Here is a 21,179-nt window from a genome sequence, read left to right on the forward strand (position 1 = left end):
ACAACTCATGTTAATTGAACTCCCCCACACTGCTAATCTGAGCATGTCCTGCAGGTCATGGACTTCTCTAGCATTCAACATTTACTCTCTATTTAACCTTACCTCTCCCTTCCTCCCCACAACTGTTGATGGGGGACAACTCCACAGATGGGTTGAGCTTTGGAAAAATGTCTCCCCTGTGGTTCCTCTTCAACCTGGGAAATTCAACCTGGATAGCAAACCCAGGTCCTATTCTCAAAATAACTAGCATGAAGGGCGGCAGGATTGCAAAATTCCTTCTCCCTTGCTTTGTGTTTCTTCATCCCATCCCATCCCACTCCCACCCCCCACCCAAAATCTGGCAACACCTTTACCACCACATAGTTATAAGGTGGTATTGAAGGCATAAGGAATACGTTCCTCTTTCAACTGGGGCACAGTGTCAAAGAACAGGAAGATCATGCCAGACACACATAAAGTACAGATGGAGACACAAGAGACTGCAGATGCTGGAGTCTGGAGCAACACACAAAAAACTGGAGGAAGCTTCCACTTTTTTATGCTGGCCATCTCCCCTCTATCTTTCAGTCCGGATGAAGGGTCTCAACCCGAAGTGGCGCCTATTTCCCTCCATAGATGCTGCCTGACCTCCTGAGTTTCTCCAGTTTTTTGTTTGTTGTTACATAAAGAGTGCCAGTTGGCCACAGCTACAGTTCTGGTCGTCACACTACCAGAAGGCATGGTGGTGTAGCGGTTAGCGTAACGCTATTACAGCGCCAGCGACCCGGGTTCAATTCTAGCCACTGTCTGCAAGGAGTTCGTACATTCTCCCCGTGTCTGCGTGGGTTTCCTCCCACATTCCGAAGACGTGCAGGTTAGGAAGTTGTGGGATACAGCAGACATTGCCAGGACTGGAGTCACAAGGAAAGGTTGGCTAGGTTGGAGTTGTTTGCTACAGAACAGAGCACGATGAGGGAGGATTTAACCGAGGTGCATGAAATTAGGAGGCAGACTAAGACTGAGTCAGCAGGAAAGACATTTCCCTTAGCAGAGAGGATGCGTGTGCTGTTCAGGCGAGCATGAGTGATCATGGTAAAGCAGGAGCAACTTGCTTTTTGAGATTAGCTTCCCGAGGGTAAATTGTCAATAAATCTGGTAATCTGGGGGCCAAAGCTAAAATACAAATCCACAAAAACCAGAGAGATGATTAATGTCTCTTGGCAAACCTGCCATCCTGAACGAGAGAGAATGCAATACTTGATCTCCTATTAGGGAACCAGACAGGTCAGGTGACAGAAGTATGTGTAGGTGAGCATCTTGGGTCCAGTGACCATAATGTCATTAGTTTCAAGTTAATTATGGATAAGGACAGGTCTGGTCCTCGACTTGAGGTTCTAAATTGGAGAAAGGCCAATTTTGTGGAAATGAGAAAGGATCTAGGAAGAGTGGATTGGGATAAGTTGTTTTCTGGCAAGGATGTGTTCAGTAAGTGGAAGGCCTTCAAAGGCGAAATTTTGAGAGTGCAGAGTTTGCATGTTCCTGCCAGGATTAAAGGCAAAGTTAACATCCCTTAGATGGTGTTTCAGAATGATGACCTCTATTGAGAACTCTTTTCTGGGAAACAAGTGGTTTGATGTTTAGCTTGTTGTGGGAGCTGGAGTCTTCATTCAATGAGATATGAGGAGGTGTCAGAGAGCTGGCAATGGCACTGCCCTTACCAGTAGGTTTGGTGACAATGTCGTGGTTGGTCTTTACTGTTGCAAGTTCACAGATGGGCACATTAGTGTGGGTCGGGAGGGGAAAATCGGGATGGTCCAAGTCATGTGACATATTAGCAGTGAGTAGGTCCAGAGGTAAGAGATCAGAGGGATATGTTCAGATGGATCAGGAGAAAGGGTTCATTGTCTGAGGTGAAGACCCTGGCCAACGGAGGCAAAGGCGGTAGAAGGCAAGCACAACCACACCAGGTTTTAGAATTCATTGAGGTGGGACCTAAAGAGATGAAGCTGAGGTCTGAACCTTGCTGTAAGTTTATTGGTAGAAGAACTTTGGGGGGGGGGGGGGGGGGGGGGAATCTGGAATGCAGAGCCTTAAATGGTGTTAGCAGAAATCTTTGCTGTTTTAAAAAGTTACTTGGCAGAGCACTTGACATGCCAACACCTAGAGGGCTCCAGACCAAGAGCTGGAAGTGGAGTTAAACTGGTATGTGTTTTACCAGCCAACACGGGGAAAACCTGCTGTTCAGGAAGGCTTCCTTTGTCATATTGAATCTGCCATGCTACTGCCCATTCACTCACTGTATGTTACAGAAAGTCTGTCTACTTCGATTACAGAAATGTGAGTTGGCTACTCCAGGCTCCTTCACCCAAGTAACAATTCATGATCAACTGACTCTTCAACACCTACTCTCTGCTTGTTTTCCTCTCTTCTCTTGAATTGATTTTCAGTTGCAAGGGTGCTGGTTGCTCTTAATAATGTCTAAGCCTAGGGAACAAGTGCCAGCAGCACATGCTCAACCTCACCTCCTTGTATGTACTTAGTAACAATGGTCTCTGGCAAGAGATTGGTTGGCTACAGAAATATCATTGCATTACTGGTGCTCTTCAGAGCTCAAGTGGGAGCTGAAGTGAAAATGTCACAGTTGTGACATAGCACTGAAGAGGGTGCAAAGGAAATTCACTAGGATGTTGCCTGGGATGGAGCATTTCAGTTACGAAGAGAGACTGGAGAGGCTGGGTCTGTTTTCCTGGGAGTGGAGAACATTAAGAGGGGACGTGACTGAGGTACATAAAATTATGAGGGGTATAGGTGGGGTAAACGGCAGGAAACTTTTTCCCCCATATCAGAAGTGGATGAAACTAAAGGACATAGATTTAAAGCAAAGGGAAGAGATTTAGAGAGGATCTGAGGGGTACCTTTTTCACCCAGAATGGTGAGTACCTGGAATAAAGAGCCAGAGAGAGTGGCGGAAGCAGAGCAACACACACAAAATGCTGGAGGAACTCAGCAGGTCAGGTAGTATCTGTGGAGGGAAATAAATAGTCGACATTTCAGGTTGAGACCCTTCATCAGGACTGGTGTGTGTTGCTCCAGATTCCGGTATCTGCAGAATCGTGTCTCTATAGTGGAAGCAAACTCGCTGAGAGCATTTAAGAAATGAGGAGTTGAATTGCCTAGGCGTAGAAGGCTACGGTCAAGTGTTGGAAGATGGAATACAAAAGGGTCCCATTGGTCATGTGGACACAAAAGGCTAAATAGTCTGTTTCTATGCTGTATGACAGTGTGTGTGTGTGTGTGTGTGTGTGTGTGTGTGTGTGTGTGTGTGTGCATGCGTGCACGTGTGTGCGTGCACATACGTGTGTGTGCGTGCGCGTGTATACGCGCGTGTGCTGTTCAGGCGGGCATGAGTGATCATGGTAGAGCAGGAGCAACTTGCTTCTTGAGATTAGCTTCCTGAGGGTAAATTGTCAATAAATCTGGTAATTTGGGGGCCAAGGCTAAAATACAAATCCACAAAAACCAAAGAGATGATTAATGTCTCTTGGCAAACCTACCACCCTGAACGAGAGAGAATGCAATACTTGACCTCCTATTAGGGAACCAGACAGGTCAAGTGACAGAAGTATGTGTAGGTGAGCATCTTGGGTCCAGTGACCATAATGTCATTAGTTTCAAGTTAGTTATGGATAAGGACAGGTCTGGTCCTCGACTTGAGGTTCTAAATTGGAGAAAGGCCAAGTTTGTGGAAATGAGAAAGGATCTAGGAAGAGTGGATTGGGATAAGTTATTTTCTGGCAAGGATGTGTTCAGTAAGTGGAAGGCCTTCAAAGGCGAAATTTTGAGAGTGCAGAGTTTGCATGTTCCTGCCAGGATTAAAGGCAAAGTTAACATCCCTTAGATGGTGTTTCAGAATGATGACCTCTATTGAGAACTCTTTTCTGGGAAACAAGTGGTTTGATGTTTAGCTTGTTGTGGGAGCTGGAGTCTTCATTCAATGAGATATGAGGAGGTGTCAGAGAGCTGGCAATGGCACTGCCCTTACCAGTAGGTTTGGTGACAATGTCGTGGTTGGTCTTTACTGTTGCAAGTTCACAGATGGGCACATTAGTGTGGGTCGGGAGGGGAAAATCGGGATGGTCCAAGTCATGTGACATATTAGCAGTGAGTAGGTCCAGAGGTAAGAGATCAGAGGGATATGTTCAGATGGATCAGGAGAAAGGGTTCATTGTCTGAGGTGAAGACCCTGGCCAACGGAGGCAAAGGCGGTAGAAGGCAAGCACAACCACACCAGGTTTAGAATTCATTGAGGTGGGACCTAAAGAGATGAAGCTGAGGTCTGAACCTTGCTGTAAGTTTATTGGTAGAAGAACTTTGGGGGGGGGGGGGGGGGGGGAATCTGGAATGCAGAGCCTTAAATGGTGTTAGCAGAAATCTTTGCTGTTTTAAAAAGTTACTTGGCAGAGCACTTGACATGCCAACACCTAGAGGGCTCCAGACCAAGAGCTGGAAGTGGAGTTAAACTGGTATGTGTTTTACCAGCCAACACGGGGAAAACCTGCTGTTCAGGAAGGCTTCCTTTGTCATATTGAATCTGCCATGCTACTGCCCATTCACTCACTGTATGTTACAGAAAGTCTGTCTACTTCGATTACAGAAATGTGAGTTGGCTACTCCAGGCTCCTTCACCCAAGTAACAATTCATGATCAACTGACTCTTCAACACCTACTCTCTGCTTGTTTTCCTCTCTTCTCTTGAATTGATTTTCAGTTGCAAGGGTGCTGGTTGCTCTTAATAATGTCTAAGCCTAGGGAACAAGTGCCAGCAGCACATGCTCAACCTCACCTCCTTGTATGTACTTAGTAACAATGGTCTCTGGCAAGAGATTGGTTGGCTACAGAAATATCATTGCATTACTGGTGCTCTTCAGAGCTCAAGTGGGAGCTGAAGTGAAAATGTCACAGTTGTGACATAGCACTGAAGAGGGTGCAAAGGAAATTCACTAGGATGTTGCCTGGGATGGAGCATTTCAGTTACGAAGAGAGACTGGAGAGGCTGGGTCTGTTTTCCTGGGAGTGGAGAACATTAAGAGGGGACGTGACTGAGGTACATAAAATTATGAGGGGTATAGGTGGGGTAAACGGCAGGAAACTTTTTCCCCCATATCAGAAGTGGATGAAACTAAAGGACATAGATTTAAAGCAAAGGGAAGAGATTTAGAGAGGATCTGAGGGGTACCTTTTTCACCCAGAATGGTGAGTACCTGGAATAAAGAGCCAGAGAGAGTGGCGGAAGCAGAGCAACACACACAAAATGCTGGAGGAACTCAGCAGGTCAGGTAGTATCTGTGGAGGGAAATAAATAGTCGACAATTCAGGTTGAGACCCTTCATCAGGACTGGTGTGTGTTGCTCCAGATTCCGGTATCTGCAGAATCGTGTCTCTATAGTGGAAGCAAACTCGCTGAGAGCATTTAAGAAATGAGGAGTTGAATTGCCTAGGCGTAGAAGGCTACGGTCAAGTGTTGGAAGATGGAATACAAAAGGGTCCCATTGGTCATGTGGACACAAAAGGCTAAATAGTCTGTTTCTATGCTGTATGACAGTGTGTGTGTGTGTGTGTGTGTGTGTGTGTGTGTGTGTGTGTGTGTGTGTGTGTGTGTGTGTGTGTGTGTGAATGCGTGCACGTGTGTGCGTGCACATACGTGTGTGTGCGTGCGCGTGTATACGCGCGTGTGCTGTTCAGGCGGGCATGAGTGATCATGGTAGAGCAGGAGCAACTTGCTTCTTGAGATTAGCTTCCTGAGGGTAAATTGTCAATAAATCTGGTAATTTGGGGGCCAAGGCTAAAATACAAATCCACAAAAACCAAAGAGATGATTAATGTCTCTTGGCAAACCTACCACCCTGAACGAGAGAGAATGCAATACTTGACCTCCTATTAGGGAACCAGACAGGTCAAGTGACAGAAGTATGTGTAGGTGAGCATCTTGGGTCCAGTGACCATAATGTCATTAGTTTCAAGTTAGTTATGGATAAGGACAGGTCTGGTCCTCGACTTGAGGTTCTAAATTGGAGAAAGGCCAAGTTTGTGGAAATGAGAAAGGATCTAGGAAGAGTGGATTGGGATAAGTTATTTTCTGGCAAGGATGTGTTCAGTAAGTGGAAGGCCTTCAAAGGCGAAATTTTGAGAGTGCAGAGTTTGCATGTTCCTGCCAGGATGAAAGGCAAAGTTAACGAGCATAGGGAACCTTGGTTTTCAAGGGATATTAGCGATCTGGTTAAGAAAAAGAGAGAGGTGTATAGCAGGTATAGGCAACTAGGAACAAATGAGGTACTTGAAGAGTATAGAAAAAGTAAGAAAATACTAAAAAAGGAAATCAGGAAGGCAAAAAGAAGACATGTGGCTGCTTTGGCAGATAATGTGAAGGTAAACCCGAAAGGTTTCTACAAGTATATTAAGAGTAAAAGGATAGTAAGGGACAAAATTGGTCCCCTAGAAGATCGAAGTGGTCGTCAATGTGTGAAGCCACAGGAAATGGGAGAGACCTCAACAGTATTTTTTGCATCAGTATTTACTCAGGAAACTGGCATAGTGGATACGGAAGGAAGGGAAACAAGCAATAGTGTCATAGAACATAAAGAGATTAAAGAGGAGGAGGTGCTTGCTGCCTTACAGCGAATAAAGGTAGATAAATCCCCTGGGCCTGATAAGATATTTCCTCGGACGTTGAGAGAGACTAGTGTAGAAATTGCAGGGGCCCTGGCAGATATACTTAAAATGTTCTTAGCCATGGGTGCGGTGCCGGAGGACTGGAAGGTAGCTCATGTTGCTCCGTTCTTTAAAAAAGTATCTAAAAGTAAACCAGGTAATTACAGGCCAGTGAGCCTGACATCAGTAGTGGGTAAATTATTGTAAGGTGATCTGAGAGATCAGATATACAAGTATTTGGACAGCCAAGGGCTGATTAAGGATAGTCAGCATGGCTTTGTGTGTGATAGATCGTGTTTAACAAATCTTGTGGAGTTTTTCGAGGAGGTTACCAAGAAAGCAGATGAAGGAAAGGCTGTGGATGTTGTCTATGTGGACTTTAGTGAGGCCTTTGACAAGGTCCCACATGGGAGGTTAGTTCAGAAGGTTCAGTCACTAGGTATCCAGAGAGGTTGTAAACTGGATTCGAAATTGGCTGTGTGGGAGAAGACAGAGTGGTAGTGGATGACTGTTTCTCAGACTGGAGGCCTGTGACTAGTGGTGTGCCTCAGGGGTCTGTGCTGGGGCAATTGTTGTTTATTGTCTATATCAATGATCTGGATGATAATGTGGTAAATTGGATCAGCAAGTTTGCTGATGATACTAAGATTGGAGGCGTAGTGGACAGCGAGGAAGGCTTTCAAAGCTTGCAGAGGGATCTGAACCAACTGGAAGAATAGGCCAGAAAATTGCAGATGGAATTTAATGCAGACAAGTGTGAGGTGTTGCATTTTGGAAGGACAAATCAAGGTAGGACTTACACAGTAAATGGTAGGGCACTGAGGAGTGCAGAGGAACAAAGGGATCTGGGAGTTCAGATACTTAATTCCCTGAAAGTAGAGTCACAGGTAGACAGGGTTGTAAAGAAGGCTTTTGGCATCCTGGCATTCTTAAATCAAAGTATTGAGTATAGGAGTTGGGATGTTATGGTGAGGTTGGTGAGGCCAAATTTGGAGTATTGTGTGCAGTTCTGATCACCTAACTATAGGAAGGATATTTGTAAGATTGAAAAAGTGCAGAGGAAATTTACTAGAATGTTGCAGGGTCTTCAGGAGTTGAGTTACAGGGAAAGATTGAACAGGTTAGGACTTTATTCCTTGGCGCACAGAAGAATGAGGGGAGATTTGATAGTGGTTTACAAAATTATGAGGGGTATAGACAGAGTTAATGTGAGTAGGCTCTTTCCACCTAGATTAGGAGAGATAAGTACAAGAGGACATGGCTTTAGGGTGAAAGGTTTAGGGGGAACATTAGGGGGAACTTCTTCACTCAGAGTGGTACGATTATGGAACGGGCTGCCATCTGATGTAGTAAATGCGGGCTCACTCTTGAGTTTTAAGAATAAATTGGATAGATACATGGACAGGAGAGGTCTGGAGGGTTATGGACTGGGTGCAGGTAAATTGGACTAGCCAAATAACGTTTCAGCACAGACTAGAAGGGCCGAATGGCCTGTTTTCTGTGCTGTGGTGTTCTATGGTTCTCACCTGACAATCCTATATCACTCTTCTCACACTAGTCCAACCCAACCCAGGTAGTTGAGATTAATGCCTTCCAGAATGGCCAGGTATTCACCTTGGCTGCAAAAACTATCAGTAGCAAATAAAGATCACTGCGCAACAAGTTGTGGTAAGTGCCAAATGTTGGCCTTATTCATATTCTGTGACCTACTAAAATGAAATGATACTGTACTGAACAGTAACAAGTCAAAGATCCCCACCATCCAGTCCATGCCATCTTTTTGCAGCTACCATCGGGCAGGAGGTACAGAAGCCCTGAAGTCCCACACCACCAGGTTCAGGAACAGCTGCTCCCTTCAACCATTCGGATCTGAACTGACCGGCACAACCCTAATTTAGTAATACTTTGCACAAAATGGACTTTAGTTTTTCATTCTAATTGTGCTCTCTCTTGTGAAAGTTGTGTAAAATTTATGTTTAATTTATGTTTTTCTTGTGAATGCTGCTTATATGATGCTATGTGCCTGTGATGCTGCTGCAAGTTTTTCTTGTGCATACATCTATGTGTGCATATGACAATAAACTCAACTTTGACAACTTATGTCCATCGTTGTGTGAACATGATTCAATTATTATTTGGAAAACAGCGCTGCAGTGCAGCTCAGATTTTGCGATCGAGTCTCTGGAGTGGGATTTGAAGGCATGACCTTCTAAGATTTACGATAAGAGTATGATGCACAACTGAACTTTCAGTTCCTCTAAATACCATTGGGGAAGGGAGTAGGAAGAAAATCAGAAAATAAGATTCAACACCGAGTAACTTACTGGACTGAAATCTTCTCCTCTACTTCCGCTATGAACATGTTACCCACCTGTGTACACAGAGAGAACAGCTGTTAGTTTTTACCCTGCAGTGAGTGACATGGAGAAATGGAGTGGAAAGGACCACAAACTGACAAAGGCAATGGCGGTGACATGGAGCTCTTGTGAGAGTCACACTGTGAGCAAATTGATGGCACTCTGCGTTGAAAGCCCATCAGCCAGTGATAAACAACAGTCAGAGAGAGGGGAGTACAAAGCCTCAATATACTGTATTATATTTTGCATCTGTACAGCACCTTCAACTATCAAAGAGCCCAAGGTGTTTCACAGCTGCATTATCAGATTGATGCTGTTCCATACAAGAATGCATGAGGACTGTTTCTTACTTGCAAAGTAAGAAAATAAAAGCCAGAGTCCGCAGCTGGTGAGAGAATGACAAAGGAAAAGTGAGGCAAAGAAGAAAAATATCAGCTTTATAAACTGTAATATTGGAATTCAAAAGCAAAACAGCTGCTTTAATGGCACAACAAAAAAAAATTCCTAAATGAAAAAGTTTGACTCAGTATCCAACCTACACTGCAAGGTTTTGATGTAACAGCATAGAGGGAGCTTTTGTGAGTGTTTGTTGGGACACTGCAGAGGGAGCTTTACTCTGTACCCAACCTTGGCGGTTGTGTTTAGTGGGACAGCCTACGCCTCCCGTTATCCTCCCTGTTCAGATAATCCAGGTCAGATACAGATTAGATGGACAGCAAATCTCCTCACACTCCACTTCACATTGGCCCATTCTCCATTGTAACCACCTGCCTTCTGTAGCCGGGCTCAACGCTGAGTCAAAGTGGTGTTGAAGTGCACCTTCCAGCTGGATGACTCTGCCCAAACATATCTCACACTGATCTGTGCAGAGAAGGGACTTTTTCGCCATCTCAGCTCGATTGCATAAGTGTTTATTTTTAACCAAGCCCCCTGTGGATACACTGCTGGGACTGAGTGCAACATTAATTTAACAGCCTGCTCTGCTGAAGTTTTTGGTGCAGCCAACTCTGCTGGATTCTCACCTGATAGGTTATATTACATTAACCTCCCGTCTCAGAACCAATGCAGCAGCAACTAATCCATTCCAACTCTTGCCTTACAGAATCATACAGCAGAGAGAAAGTTATTCAGCCCATTTTCCCTTGTGCTGCAATTAACTCTGCTCCTCCAGCTCTTCCCCCATGACCTTACACATTTTTCAACTCAGCATCTTTCCAATTTCCTGTTGAAAGTCTCCGGTGACTCCACGTCTACCCACCTTTCAGGAAGCAGATTTCAGATCACAGCAACTCGCTGCGTTAAAAAATTCTCAATCCCTCTCCGTCAGCTTATCCTATGGTTACTGCCCCTCCTCCACTGGAAATACTTTCTTCTCCTTTTCACCAGATTAATGACTGCTGTTGGTTTGAGGCATAAACTACAGGGACGTCCTACATTCTCAGGGGATCAGTGTCCTAGGGGGAGACTCTGGGCGATTTATCACCGAGCTTACCATGTTGGTTAGAGCAGAGAAGAAACCTCCTTGGCTTTCCTCCTCCTTGTCTTTGTACTGCCTGTGTAATGCAGGAACAAAAAAGATTTACAACTGTGCAAGTAGTTTAAAGTTTCTCCCCGGTAACCCACCGCACCGCAACTGTGCCACACTGACCCACTCTCAAGCTGCAGCATGGATCTGGGATTGTCACTACAGTCCCACAATTAGAGAGCAGTGATCTCTGCTCAGTCGTGCACAGTGAGTCGCAGAGGCATACAGCACAGAAATAGGCCCTTCAGCCCAACGTGCCCAAGTGGACCATCAATTAATCCCATCTTTTATTGTCCCTACATTCCCATCAACTTCCCCAAGATTCTACCCCTCACCCACACACTGGGGACAAATTACAGCGGCCAATTAACCTACCAGCCCGCACGTCTTTGGGTTGTGGGGGGGAAACCAGAGCACTCAAGGGAAACTCACACGGTCACAAGGAGAACGTGCAGACCGAGGTCAGGATTGAACCTAGGTCTCAGTTGCTGTGAGGCAGCAGCTCCACCAGCTGCGCCACTTCATACAAGTCGATAAGGTGGTCAGGCTCAGCTTTAAGTCCGAACTCGAGCAGTCCTGACGTCTACAAGTGAAGACTCTGGGGTGGAGGGAGGGGCAAGAACCAAGGGGTATCCACAATCAGCAAACAGGCAGTGCCAACATCAAAACTAACATGCTGCCATCAGGCAGGAGTCTGAAGACCCACACCAAGGTTCAACAACAGCTTCTTCTCCACCGCCATCGGGCTCTTGAACCAACCTGAAAAACCCTAACACTACTTCAGACTATATTTCTTTTTCTCTCTCTCAACTTGCACCAAGTTGTTGTGTTTATTTTGTCGTGTAAGTTATGTACAATTCGTTAATTTAAGTTTACGTTAATTTATGTTTATAACGTACTGTGCTGCTGCTGCAAGAATCTAATTTTCACTGCACTTATACCCTGTGTAGGTATGCACGACAATTAACTTGAACCTGAAGAAACTTATCCATAGAACACTACAGCACAGAAAACAGGCCATTCGGCCCTTCTAGTCTGTGCCGAAACTTTATTCCGCTAGTCCCATTGACCTGCACCCAGTCCATAACCCTCCAGACCTCTCCCATCCATGTATCTATCCAATTTATTCTTAAAACTTAAGAGTGAGCCCCATTTACCACATCAGATGACAGCCCGTTCCACACTCCCACCACTCTCTGAGTGAAGAAGTTCCTCCTAAATCTTTCCCCTTTCACCCTCTCATACTCATCTCTCCTAATCTAGGTGGAAAGAGCCTACTCACATTTAGTGTCTATACCCCTCATAATTTTGTAAACCTCTATCAAATCTCTCCTCATTCTTGTCTTTGGTGAGCAACCATTCATTGTCCCAGTTTCCAGCTTGATGCCAAAGGATAACAGTCTGGATAGGATCACCAAGTGACCAAACAAGGTTGACTGCTTCCTGAGTCAGTCTGCAGGGAGTAATCAATTAATCAAGCCTGCTGTATATACCAGGACATACAATCTCTCGATCACATTACCTGAATAAGACCCCACTCATGTTTTTATTATTCAAAGGAAAACAAGAATAAAGTTTGTAAAAGTGTTACTTCACACTGCTGAGTCACCTCCAAGTGTTTCTGATGACATTATTTTGCTTTGAAAGATAATTGGGCAAACCGTTCTGCAGATGGAAATGGTGGCAAGAGGAACAGTCTGCAACTTGCTGGCTTTGGCAGTTCCCAGCTGAACGCTGGCCAAGACAGAAGCAGTAATCCCCTGCTCTTCAACACACTGTGCCCACAAAGCAGTTAAAAGTGCACCACAGTGTGCCCTAGGGTTAATGGAGAGGAAGTGACCCAGCAGAGACAGGGCGCTACCTTAGAACTGGGCTCTGAACTGTTGTCTCAGATGGGTGAACCGCTTTAGCTAAGCCAACACCCTTCACACTGACCCCACAATCTGACTGCTAAATCCACAGCCCAATGCCTTTGCTGTTGACTCCATCTCCTTTCTCACATCACAGCTACCAAGCCTGCACAGTGCCAGGACTCACTAAACCTGTGACTCAGCATGTGAATCACAGTGCAATTTGTTAAGAAAGTCTCACACTGCAATTAGTTGAGAAATTCTCATACTGTGGGACTCCATTTACTTTTACATTTTTAATGTTATTGCATTCCCGACAATTGAGAACATCAGCCCACACATCTGGCCCTGGGCACTGCCTGCCTTTATAACAGCAACCTTCTGAAACCAACACACTATTCCTTTTAATTCCACTTCCCATTCCCACACTGACATGTCTGTCCATGGCCTCCTCTTCTGCCAAGTTGAGGCTAAATGCAATTTAGAGGAACAACACCTCATATTCTGTCTTGGAAGTCTCCAACCTGATGGCATTGACATCAAATTCTCTAACTTCCAGTAACCCTTTGTACATCCCCCCTTTTGGTTTTCCCTTATCCCTCTGGCACCTGTACCCCTTCTCTCTCCCCTCCCCCACCCTCACGACCTGCCCATCACCCACACCTTCCTCTCTCTCTGGTTCCCCACCTCCTTCCATTTAAGATTTCTTTATTAGTCACATGTACATCAAAACACACAGTGAAATGCATCTTTTGCGTAGTGATCTGGGGGGCAGCCCGCAAGTGTCGCCACGCTTCCGGCGCCAACATAGCACGCCCACAACTTCCTAACCCGTACGTCTTTGTAATGTGGGAGGAAACCGGAGCACCCAGAGGAAACCCACGCAGACATGGGGAGAACATACAAACTCCTTACGGACAGCGGCTGGAATTGAACCCAGGTCACTGGCGCTGTAAAGCGTTACGCTAACCGCTACACCACCGTGCCTGCCCGTGGTCTACTGTCCTCTCCTATCAGATTCCTTCTTCTTCAGCCCTTTGCCTGTTCCACCTATCACCTCCCAACTTCTTGTATCATTCCCACTCCCCCCTCCCTACCTTCCCCCCTCACCTGGATTCACCTATCACCCGCCAGCTCCTGCTCCTCCCCCTACCCTTTTATTCTGGCTTCTGCCCTCTTTCTTTCCAGTGCCGATGAAGGGTCTCAGCCCGAAACGTTGACTGTTCATTTCCCTCCGTGGATGCTGCCTGACCCTGTGAGTCCCTCCAGCATTTTGTGTGTGTTATTCCTTTAAGACTCTTTACTCTGTACAAGTAATTCAAACCTGTTATATTCCGTCAGTGCTTGAGAGATGACCAGCCCCATTCCCTGTAACAGAAAGAGGAGACAGAATTATCACCTGCGCGCATTGTTAAATACAAGTTACTCTTCACACTGGTCACGATGGATGCAACACACTGCTAGAAAGAGGGACAGGGTGATTTAACAGCCAGTGTTGCTGCTGCACAGCTCCACCGATCCCACATTCAATCCTGACTCCAGCGGTGTCTGTGCGGAGTCTGCACGTTTTCTCTGTTCACTGCATGAGTCTCCCCCGTGTGCTCCAGTTTCCTCCCACGTCCCAAAGATATGCTGGTTGGTTGATTAGCTGCTGTAAATCTCTCCTTAATGTAGGTTATTGGCAAAAAGAAAATCAAAAGGAGAGTTGATGGGCACATGTGTGACAGAACAAGTAACAAGTTGCAGAGGTAGTGGGGAATAATGAGTGGGATTGGGATTGATGGGACTGCATGGACACGATGGGCTGTAAGGCCTCGTGCATTGCAATGAAATCCATTAGCACACAGACACAGGTGACACACAGAGCAGTCGGTCCCAATGACACAGTGTGCACTAACACCGCACTGGAGCTAATGCAGAGTACCTGGAAGAGCAAATACTTTTGCTCTCCCTCCCACCCTGCTTCTGAATCTTTGGAATCCTCTTCCATCTTCCACAAAGGACGACGGTTCAGCTCCCACCTTCACGTCCACACTGACGTAGAATCCAGTGTCTGCTTTAACCAGCCCATGCCGATCTGGATAGATTGTATCAAACACCCCGGGGGTCTCATTCTCCTCCCACCAGCTGGTTCTCCATGGTACCTTTCTCTTTACTCAAAATCTCCATCCCAAACCCCATCCATCCATTCTTTGTACTACCTCGATGTACTTATATCTTGAAACGATCTGTATGGATGGAATGCAAGACAAAGTTTTTCCACTGTATCTCAGTAAACGTGACAATAATAAACCCAATTACTCTCTCACCTCTAGCATGTGTGAAGAGCTCTTGGGTAGCAGTCATTGACACTGCCCGTTCAGTGGTATTTATAGCTTCCACCTTCTTCCTCACCCCACATCTTCTTGTCTGTCAAGCCAAAACTTCTTCCACATTCTCCCAGCCCCTATCGTTCCTCTTCCATCTCATCTACAGGAACCAGCTCCCGCCCTCTTGGTTGTAATCCCACAAATCTGTTGAACACCTGCCTCTGCCTGACCCCATGCTGGCCAATCAAAAACCAGGCGGCCCGCCCCCTCATTTCAGAACACTTCCCTCTTCGAAGGAAGGACCCTTGGCCCCTCTGTCCGACAACACACATCCTGCCCTTTCCCCTGCCTTCACGGTGCTGTTACTGCGCAAATCAGTCTTTTTCCCAGGGTAGGGGAGTGCAAAACTAGAGGGCATAGATTTAAGGTGAGAGCGGAAAGATGTAAAAGGGAACTGAGGGGAAACTTTTTCACACACAGAATGGTGGGTAAGTGGCCAACTTTTATCGATGCACCATAGAAAGCATCCTATCTAGATGTATCACGACTTGGTTCGGCAACTGCTCTGCCCAGGAACGCAAGAAACTGCAGAGTTGTGGACACAGCCCAGCGCATCACGGACACCAGCCTCCCCTCCTTGGACTCTGTCTTTACCTCTTGCTGTCTTGGTGAAGCAACCAGCATAATCAAAGACCCCACCCACCCGGGTCATTCTCTCTTCTCTCCTCTTCCATCGGGTAGAAGATACAGAAGCCTGAGGGCACGTACCACCAGGCTCAAGGACAGCTTCTATCCCACTGTGATAAGACTATTGAACAGTTCCCTTATACGATGAGATGGACTCTGACCTCACCATCTACCTTGTTGTGACCTTGCACCTTATTGCACTGCATTTCCTCTGTAGCTGTGACACTTTACTCTGTACTGTTATTGTTTTTACCTGTACTAACTCAATGCACTCTGTACTAACTCAATGTAACTGCACTGTGTAATGAAATGACCTGTATGATCAGTACGCAAGACAAGTTTTTCACTGTACCTCGGTACAAGTGACCATGATAAACCAATACCAAATGATAGAGGCGGGTACAATCACAGCATTTAAACATATTTGGACAGGTACAGAGATAGGAAAGGTTTAGAGGGATATCGACAAACATAGGCAAATGGGACTGGCTCAGACTGACATCTTGGTCAGTATGGACGAATGGGACTGATGAGCTATAGAACTCTATGACTACAAGTCCATCCAAACATACACAGGAGTAGACCACACAGCCCCTTCAGATTACTCTGCCATGCAAGAAGATCATGGCTGCTCTGTTCCACTTTCCCACCTTCCCTCAGTAATTTTCACCCTCTTACTTGTCAAAAGACTATCCATCTCCACCTTCACAATGATCAAAGACTGCTTCCACCATCCTTTGTGGAAGAGAATTCCAAAGATTCACAACCCTCAGAGATAAAATTTCACCTCATCCACCTAGCAGTTGTACAAGATGTTGGTGAGGCCGCACCTGGAGCACTGTGTACAGTTTTGGTCGCCCTGTTATGGGAAAGACGTCATTAAGCTGGAAAGAGTGCAGAGAAGGTTTACAAGAATGTTGCTGGGACTCAAGGGCCTGAGTTAGAGGGAAGACTTGGGCTGTGGGACTTGAAATGCATTACTCAATAACTCCAAGTGTAAAATAGGCATCCCCTCATTGTTAAACAGTGACTCATAGTTCAACTCTCCCACAAGAGGAAATATCCTCCAGACCCCCACACTTTGACCCTGCTCCCCCCACCCCCACCCCCAAATCACCCCTCACTCCTCTGAACTCCAGGGGTTATGCCTATAGCCTGTTGTCCTACAACAACTTGTTTAATCCAAGCTTTAGTTGAGGGAATCTTCTCTCAGCTGCTTTCAATGTATTAACATCCTTAAATAAGGAAACCAATACTGTACACCAGATGTGGTCCCACCAGTACCCTACATATCTGAAACATAACCTCCTTACTTTTGTATTCAATTCTGCTCATAATAAATAAAATTCTGTTAGCTTTCCCAATTACTTGCTACACCTGGTTTCTAGCCTTTAGCTAATCGTGCATTATGACAGCCAGATCCTGCTACATCTCAGAGCTCTGCAATCTCTCACCATTTAGACAATATGCTGCTTTTTAATGTTATGCTTACTCCCCGGAGCTCTGCCTCCAAGAAAACTGGAAGAGAAAGGAGGGCATGTGCAGGACTCTTGCCTGTCACGTCCCGTCCTGCCTTACTGCAGAAGCTCATACTCACGTTTAATGTGGCCTCATCGTCAACAATGGACAACTTCACGATGTACGGGTTCACGGACTGCAACACAAGACACTGCATGTTAGCCGAGTTGCGATGTAGAGCTTGCTCGTTGGCTGAATTATAACAGGAGCCCAACATTATGTGATGCACAATCGACACTAGGTATAGTGGACTGTAATACTGCGTGTACTGAAGTGGTGAACATTAATTGGGCCGTAACAGACTCCATAATGACAGCTTGTATTTATATAACTGATCCATAAAAAAGATCACTTTTATAAATTTTTATAGAGTGGAGAGCATTTAGCCTGGTTGCATCACAGCCTGGTATGGAGGCTCCACTGCACAGAATCGCAAAAGGCTGCAAAGGGTTGTAGACTCAGCCAGCTGCATCACGGGCACAGCCCCTCCCACCACCGAGGACACCTTCAAGAGGCTGTGCCTTAAGAAAGCGACATCCATCATTAAGGACCCTCACCATCCGGGACATGCCCTCTTCTCATTACTACCATTGGGGAGGTGGTACAGGAGCCTGAAGACCCTCACTTAATGATTCAGGAACTGCTTCTTCCCCTCCGCCATCAGATTTCTGAATGGTCCAAGAACCCATGAACACTACCTTATTTTTCCTTTTTTTTTGCACTATTTATTTCTGTAACATAGTAATGTTTGGTCTTTGCATTGTACTGCTATCGCAAAATGACAAATTTCACGTCATATGTCAATGATAACAAATCTGATTCTGACTCACTTTTAACCTGAAAATGAACAAGCATTCCCTTTAAGATTTTCCTGATACCAGGACATGTTTAGAATTCCTGAACTTAAAAGGCACAAGTAGATTCAACCCAAACTCCATAGAACTAGAGGGCACAGGTTTAGGGTAAGGGGCAAGAGGTTCAGAGGGAATCTAAGAAAGAACCATTTTCAAGGGCTGTACAACTTACTCCATTTGTGATGTGGATCGCACTGCCCGAAAGGATGGTGGAGCCTGGTACTCTCTCAACATCTAAAAACTATCTGGATGTCCCTTGAACTGCCAAGGCACAGATGGCCAAAAACTGATTGCTGGTAAATGGGATAGCCGTGAAGATCCTTTACTGTACTGTGAAATATAACATTCCGACTTGCAAACTGTTCAGGTTACCTGGGAAGGACCTGAACTGTAAATATGAAATAAAAACAAAAACTGCTGGGAACACTCAGGTGTCAGGCAGCATCTGTGGAGAGAGAAAAATGGTTAACAGTTCTGATGAAGGGTCCCAGACCCCTAAACATTGACTGTTTCTCCTTTCACAGATGCTGCCTGACCTGCTGAGTGTTTCCAGCATATTCTGTTTTTATTATTGAATTCTTTAATCATATTAGAACCAGAGAACACTACAGCACAGAACACAGGCCATTCAGCCCTTCTAATCTGTGTCAAAACTTTATTCCGCTAGTCCCATTGACCTGCGCCCAGTCCATAACCCTCCAGACCTCTCCCATCCATATTAGATCACAGTTAATCTTCCCACCCAAGTGCACTACCCTTGCTGATGAAATCTGCCCACATAATATAACCCTTTCTGCCCCATTATCACTTAAAGCATGCATTACAATAGAGGGGGGAAGAGAAGCATCGATTCCGTCCATAGAGAGCTTACCTCATACTTTCTGTAATTAACAAGCAGTGCCAGGAGTACCACACCATCATAACCATGCTGCACTCTGCTGGAGGCCACCGAGAGAACCTGAAGCAGTGGGAGAGGGAGCAAATGTTGGTCACAGAGGCAGAAGCTATTGTGAAATTCCTGACAAGTCTTAGTGGTGGTGTCTCGAGGCATAGCGATTAATCAGTACCAATCAGCAATCAACCTAACACATGGCTTTAACACATTAATCCAGAACTGTTTCCATAGTTCAGTCCCAGCTGAGTTGGGGGTGTTACATAGAGCTGGTCACCCCGGTAAGTGAACTAAGTGTTTATATGTGCAGGGGTGCGCCCTACTATCTAATATCTAAGCAGACGCTGGTGTAAACTGGTAATATAACATTATACAAAAAAATTACTGTGGTTACTGGAAATATGGGAAACAAAACAAAAAGTCCTGGGAATCCTCAGCGTTTGTGGAGAGTGAAAACACCACAATTGGGAATAAGAGGAGATAAATAAAAGTTTTAAGATTGGGGGCAGGTGAGGAGAGGATGAGAGGGGTCTGCAGTAGGGGAGAAGGCTGGAGAGATTAAATGATAAATGGGACAAGGGGGACCAAAGGTCAGTCTAGAGAAATAAACAAACAAACTGCTGGAGGAACTCAGCGGGTCGAGCAGCACGTGTGGGGGGAAAAGAACTGTTGACGTTTCGGGTCAGGATTGTGCCCCCTCTGTGGTTTCTACAATTCCTTCACCAACCCCCACAGATGCTGTTCGACCCGCTGAGTTCCTCCAGCAGATTGTTTGTTGCTCCAAATTACAGCAGCTGCAGTTTCTTGCATCGTCAGTCTAGAAAAGGCCTACTGTGAGCACCAGAATAATTTTCTAGAATTACCAGGAGGGAAATACTGCGAATGCTGGAAAAGAGAAATAAAAACGTGGTTTTCAAAAGGGGGTGGAGATGAGGGGCCAGCCCTTAGCCCCACAAATACTTCTTTCAGGCAATGTGTGCCAAATAACTTTGGATCAAACCCAGAATATAAGGAACTGCTCTGCTCCGTGGAAACATTTAACATTGCAGGTCTAGGACCCTTCATCAAAACTGGTTCTAGACCCAAAACGTTAACCTCTCTCCACAAATGCTGCCTGACCTACTGATTGAGTCCAACGTTTTCTGTTTTTATTTCAGATTTCCTGCATCTGCAGTTTTGTTTTTTGATTTTCAATGCCCCTCTTTAGGAGAGTATTTTTAGATGGGTGCCTGGGATGTGCTGCTGGGGTGGTGGTGCAGGCAAATGTGATGGAGGCGTTTAAGAGGCTCTTAGATAGGCACATGAATGTGCAGGGCATGGAGGAATATGGACATTGTGTAGGCAGAAGGGATTAGTTTAGTTAGGCGTTTAATTACTAACTTAATTTGTTCGGCATAACATGGTGAGCTGAAGAGCCTGTTCCTGTGCTGTGCTGTTCTGTGTTCTCTGTAAATCTGGTTCTGATTAAGATTACTATCAGCTCTTGGCAAATCAAAGCACCTCCACTGCAGCCCCAACTGTTTCAAACTCCCAGCAAGGAGAACAGGAAAGGCACAAATCCCTGGCTCCACTGCATTCCCTTTTGAGTGGATCTGAATTTGCAATAGTGGGAAACACTCCGTGGAGAACGGCTCCATCTGGTGGGAGGGCAGATTCTGCAGATCCTTCCACCGAAAGGAGCAATCGCTCAAGGATGAGCAGCACTTTGTACGATGCAAGACATCAGACCCATCCCAATTCTGCCCCAAAGCCACTGACAATTACAGATTTTACAGCATGGAACAAATTTCTCCGCCCTCCTGATCAATACTAGTCTTTGTGCTCCATGCGACCTTCTTCTCCTGACCCCACTCAATCCTTCAATTAATTAACTGTGATACCAATTTAAATCCCATTTGCCTGCACATGGTCCATATTCCCTCCCTGTTCATATGCCTGTCTGAATTCCTCATAAACTTTGCTTTCGTATCTGTTTCCACAACCACCCCTTGTGCATATGACAATAAACCAAACTTTGATGTTCCAGGCACTACCACTATGTAAAAAAAAAGTCTCAAAAATCTCCTTTAAACTTTCTCCTGTCACATAGACTTCCCCCCCACCTTAAACTTGTACCTTCCAATATCTGACATTCCCACACAGGGTAAAAGACTCTATCTACGCCTCTCAATTTTATATGCTTCTATCAGGTCGCATGAGAGAAAACAGAAGATTGTCCAATCTCTCCTTATAGCTGATTCTAATCCAGGTAACGTCCTGGTAAACCTCCTTTGCACCCCTCTCCAAAGTTTCCACATCCTTCCTGTAATGGGGCAACTAGAACTGTACACAATTGGGCAACACTGCCCGACATGTTACAGACCAAAATGGAGTCTACTTGCATTGGAAGAGCAGTGACGCGGTGCCAGCTTGGGAAACCAGACAGTCAGCAGGATTCCCGAGGCCTTACACAATGCTGGGAGATGAAGGGGCTCCTCCTAGAGCCCAGTTCTTCCTCATT

General features: G+C 45.6%; 1 protein-coding gene across 2 annotated transcripts in view; it reads right to left on the reverse strand.

Moving 5' to 3' along the window:
* The window catches only part of armh3 (armadillo like helical domain containing 3), a 151,034-nt gene that overhangs the window by 98,072 nt on the left and 31,783 nt on the right, over positions 1–21,179 (reverse strand). For both annotated transcript variants that reach the window (XM_052027108.1, XM_052027107.1), the window contains 5 exons: positions 18,659–18,745; positions 17,013–17,069; positions 13,744–13,787; positions 10,537–10,597; positions 9,012–9,058 (listed from right to left, as the gene is read on the reverse strand). In XM_052027108.1, coding sequence (XP_051883068.1) covers positions 9,012–9,058; positions 10,537–10,597; positions 13,744–13,787; positions 17,013–17,069; positions 18,659–18,745 — 296 coding nt within the window. The remainder of the gene's footprint in view (positions 1–9,011; positions 9,059–10,536; positions 10,598–13,743; positions 13,788–17,012; positions 17,070–18,658; positions 18,746–21,179) is intronic.

The sequence above is a fragment of the Pristis pectinata genome, chromosome 12, assembly GCF_009764475.1.
Source record: "Pristis pectinata isolate sPriPec2 chromosome 12, sPriPec2.1.pri, whole genome shotgun sequence".
NCBI classification, from domain to species: Eukaryota; Metazoa; Chordata; class Chondrichthyes; order Rhinopristiformes; family Pristidae; genus Pristis; species Pristis pectinata.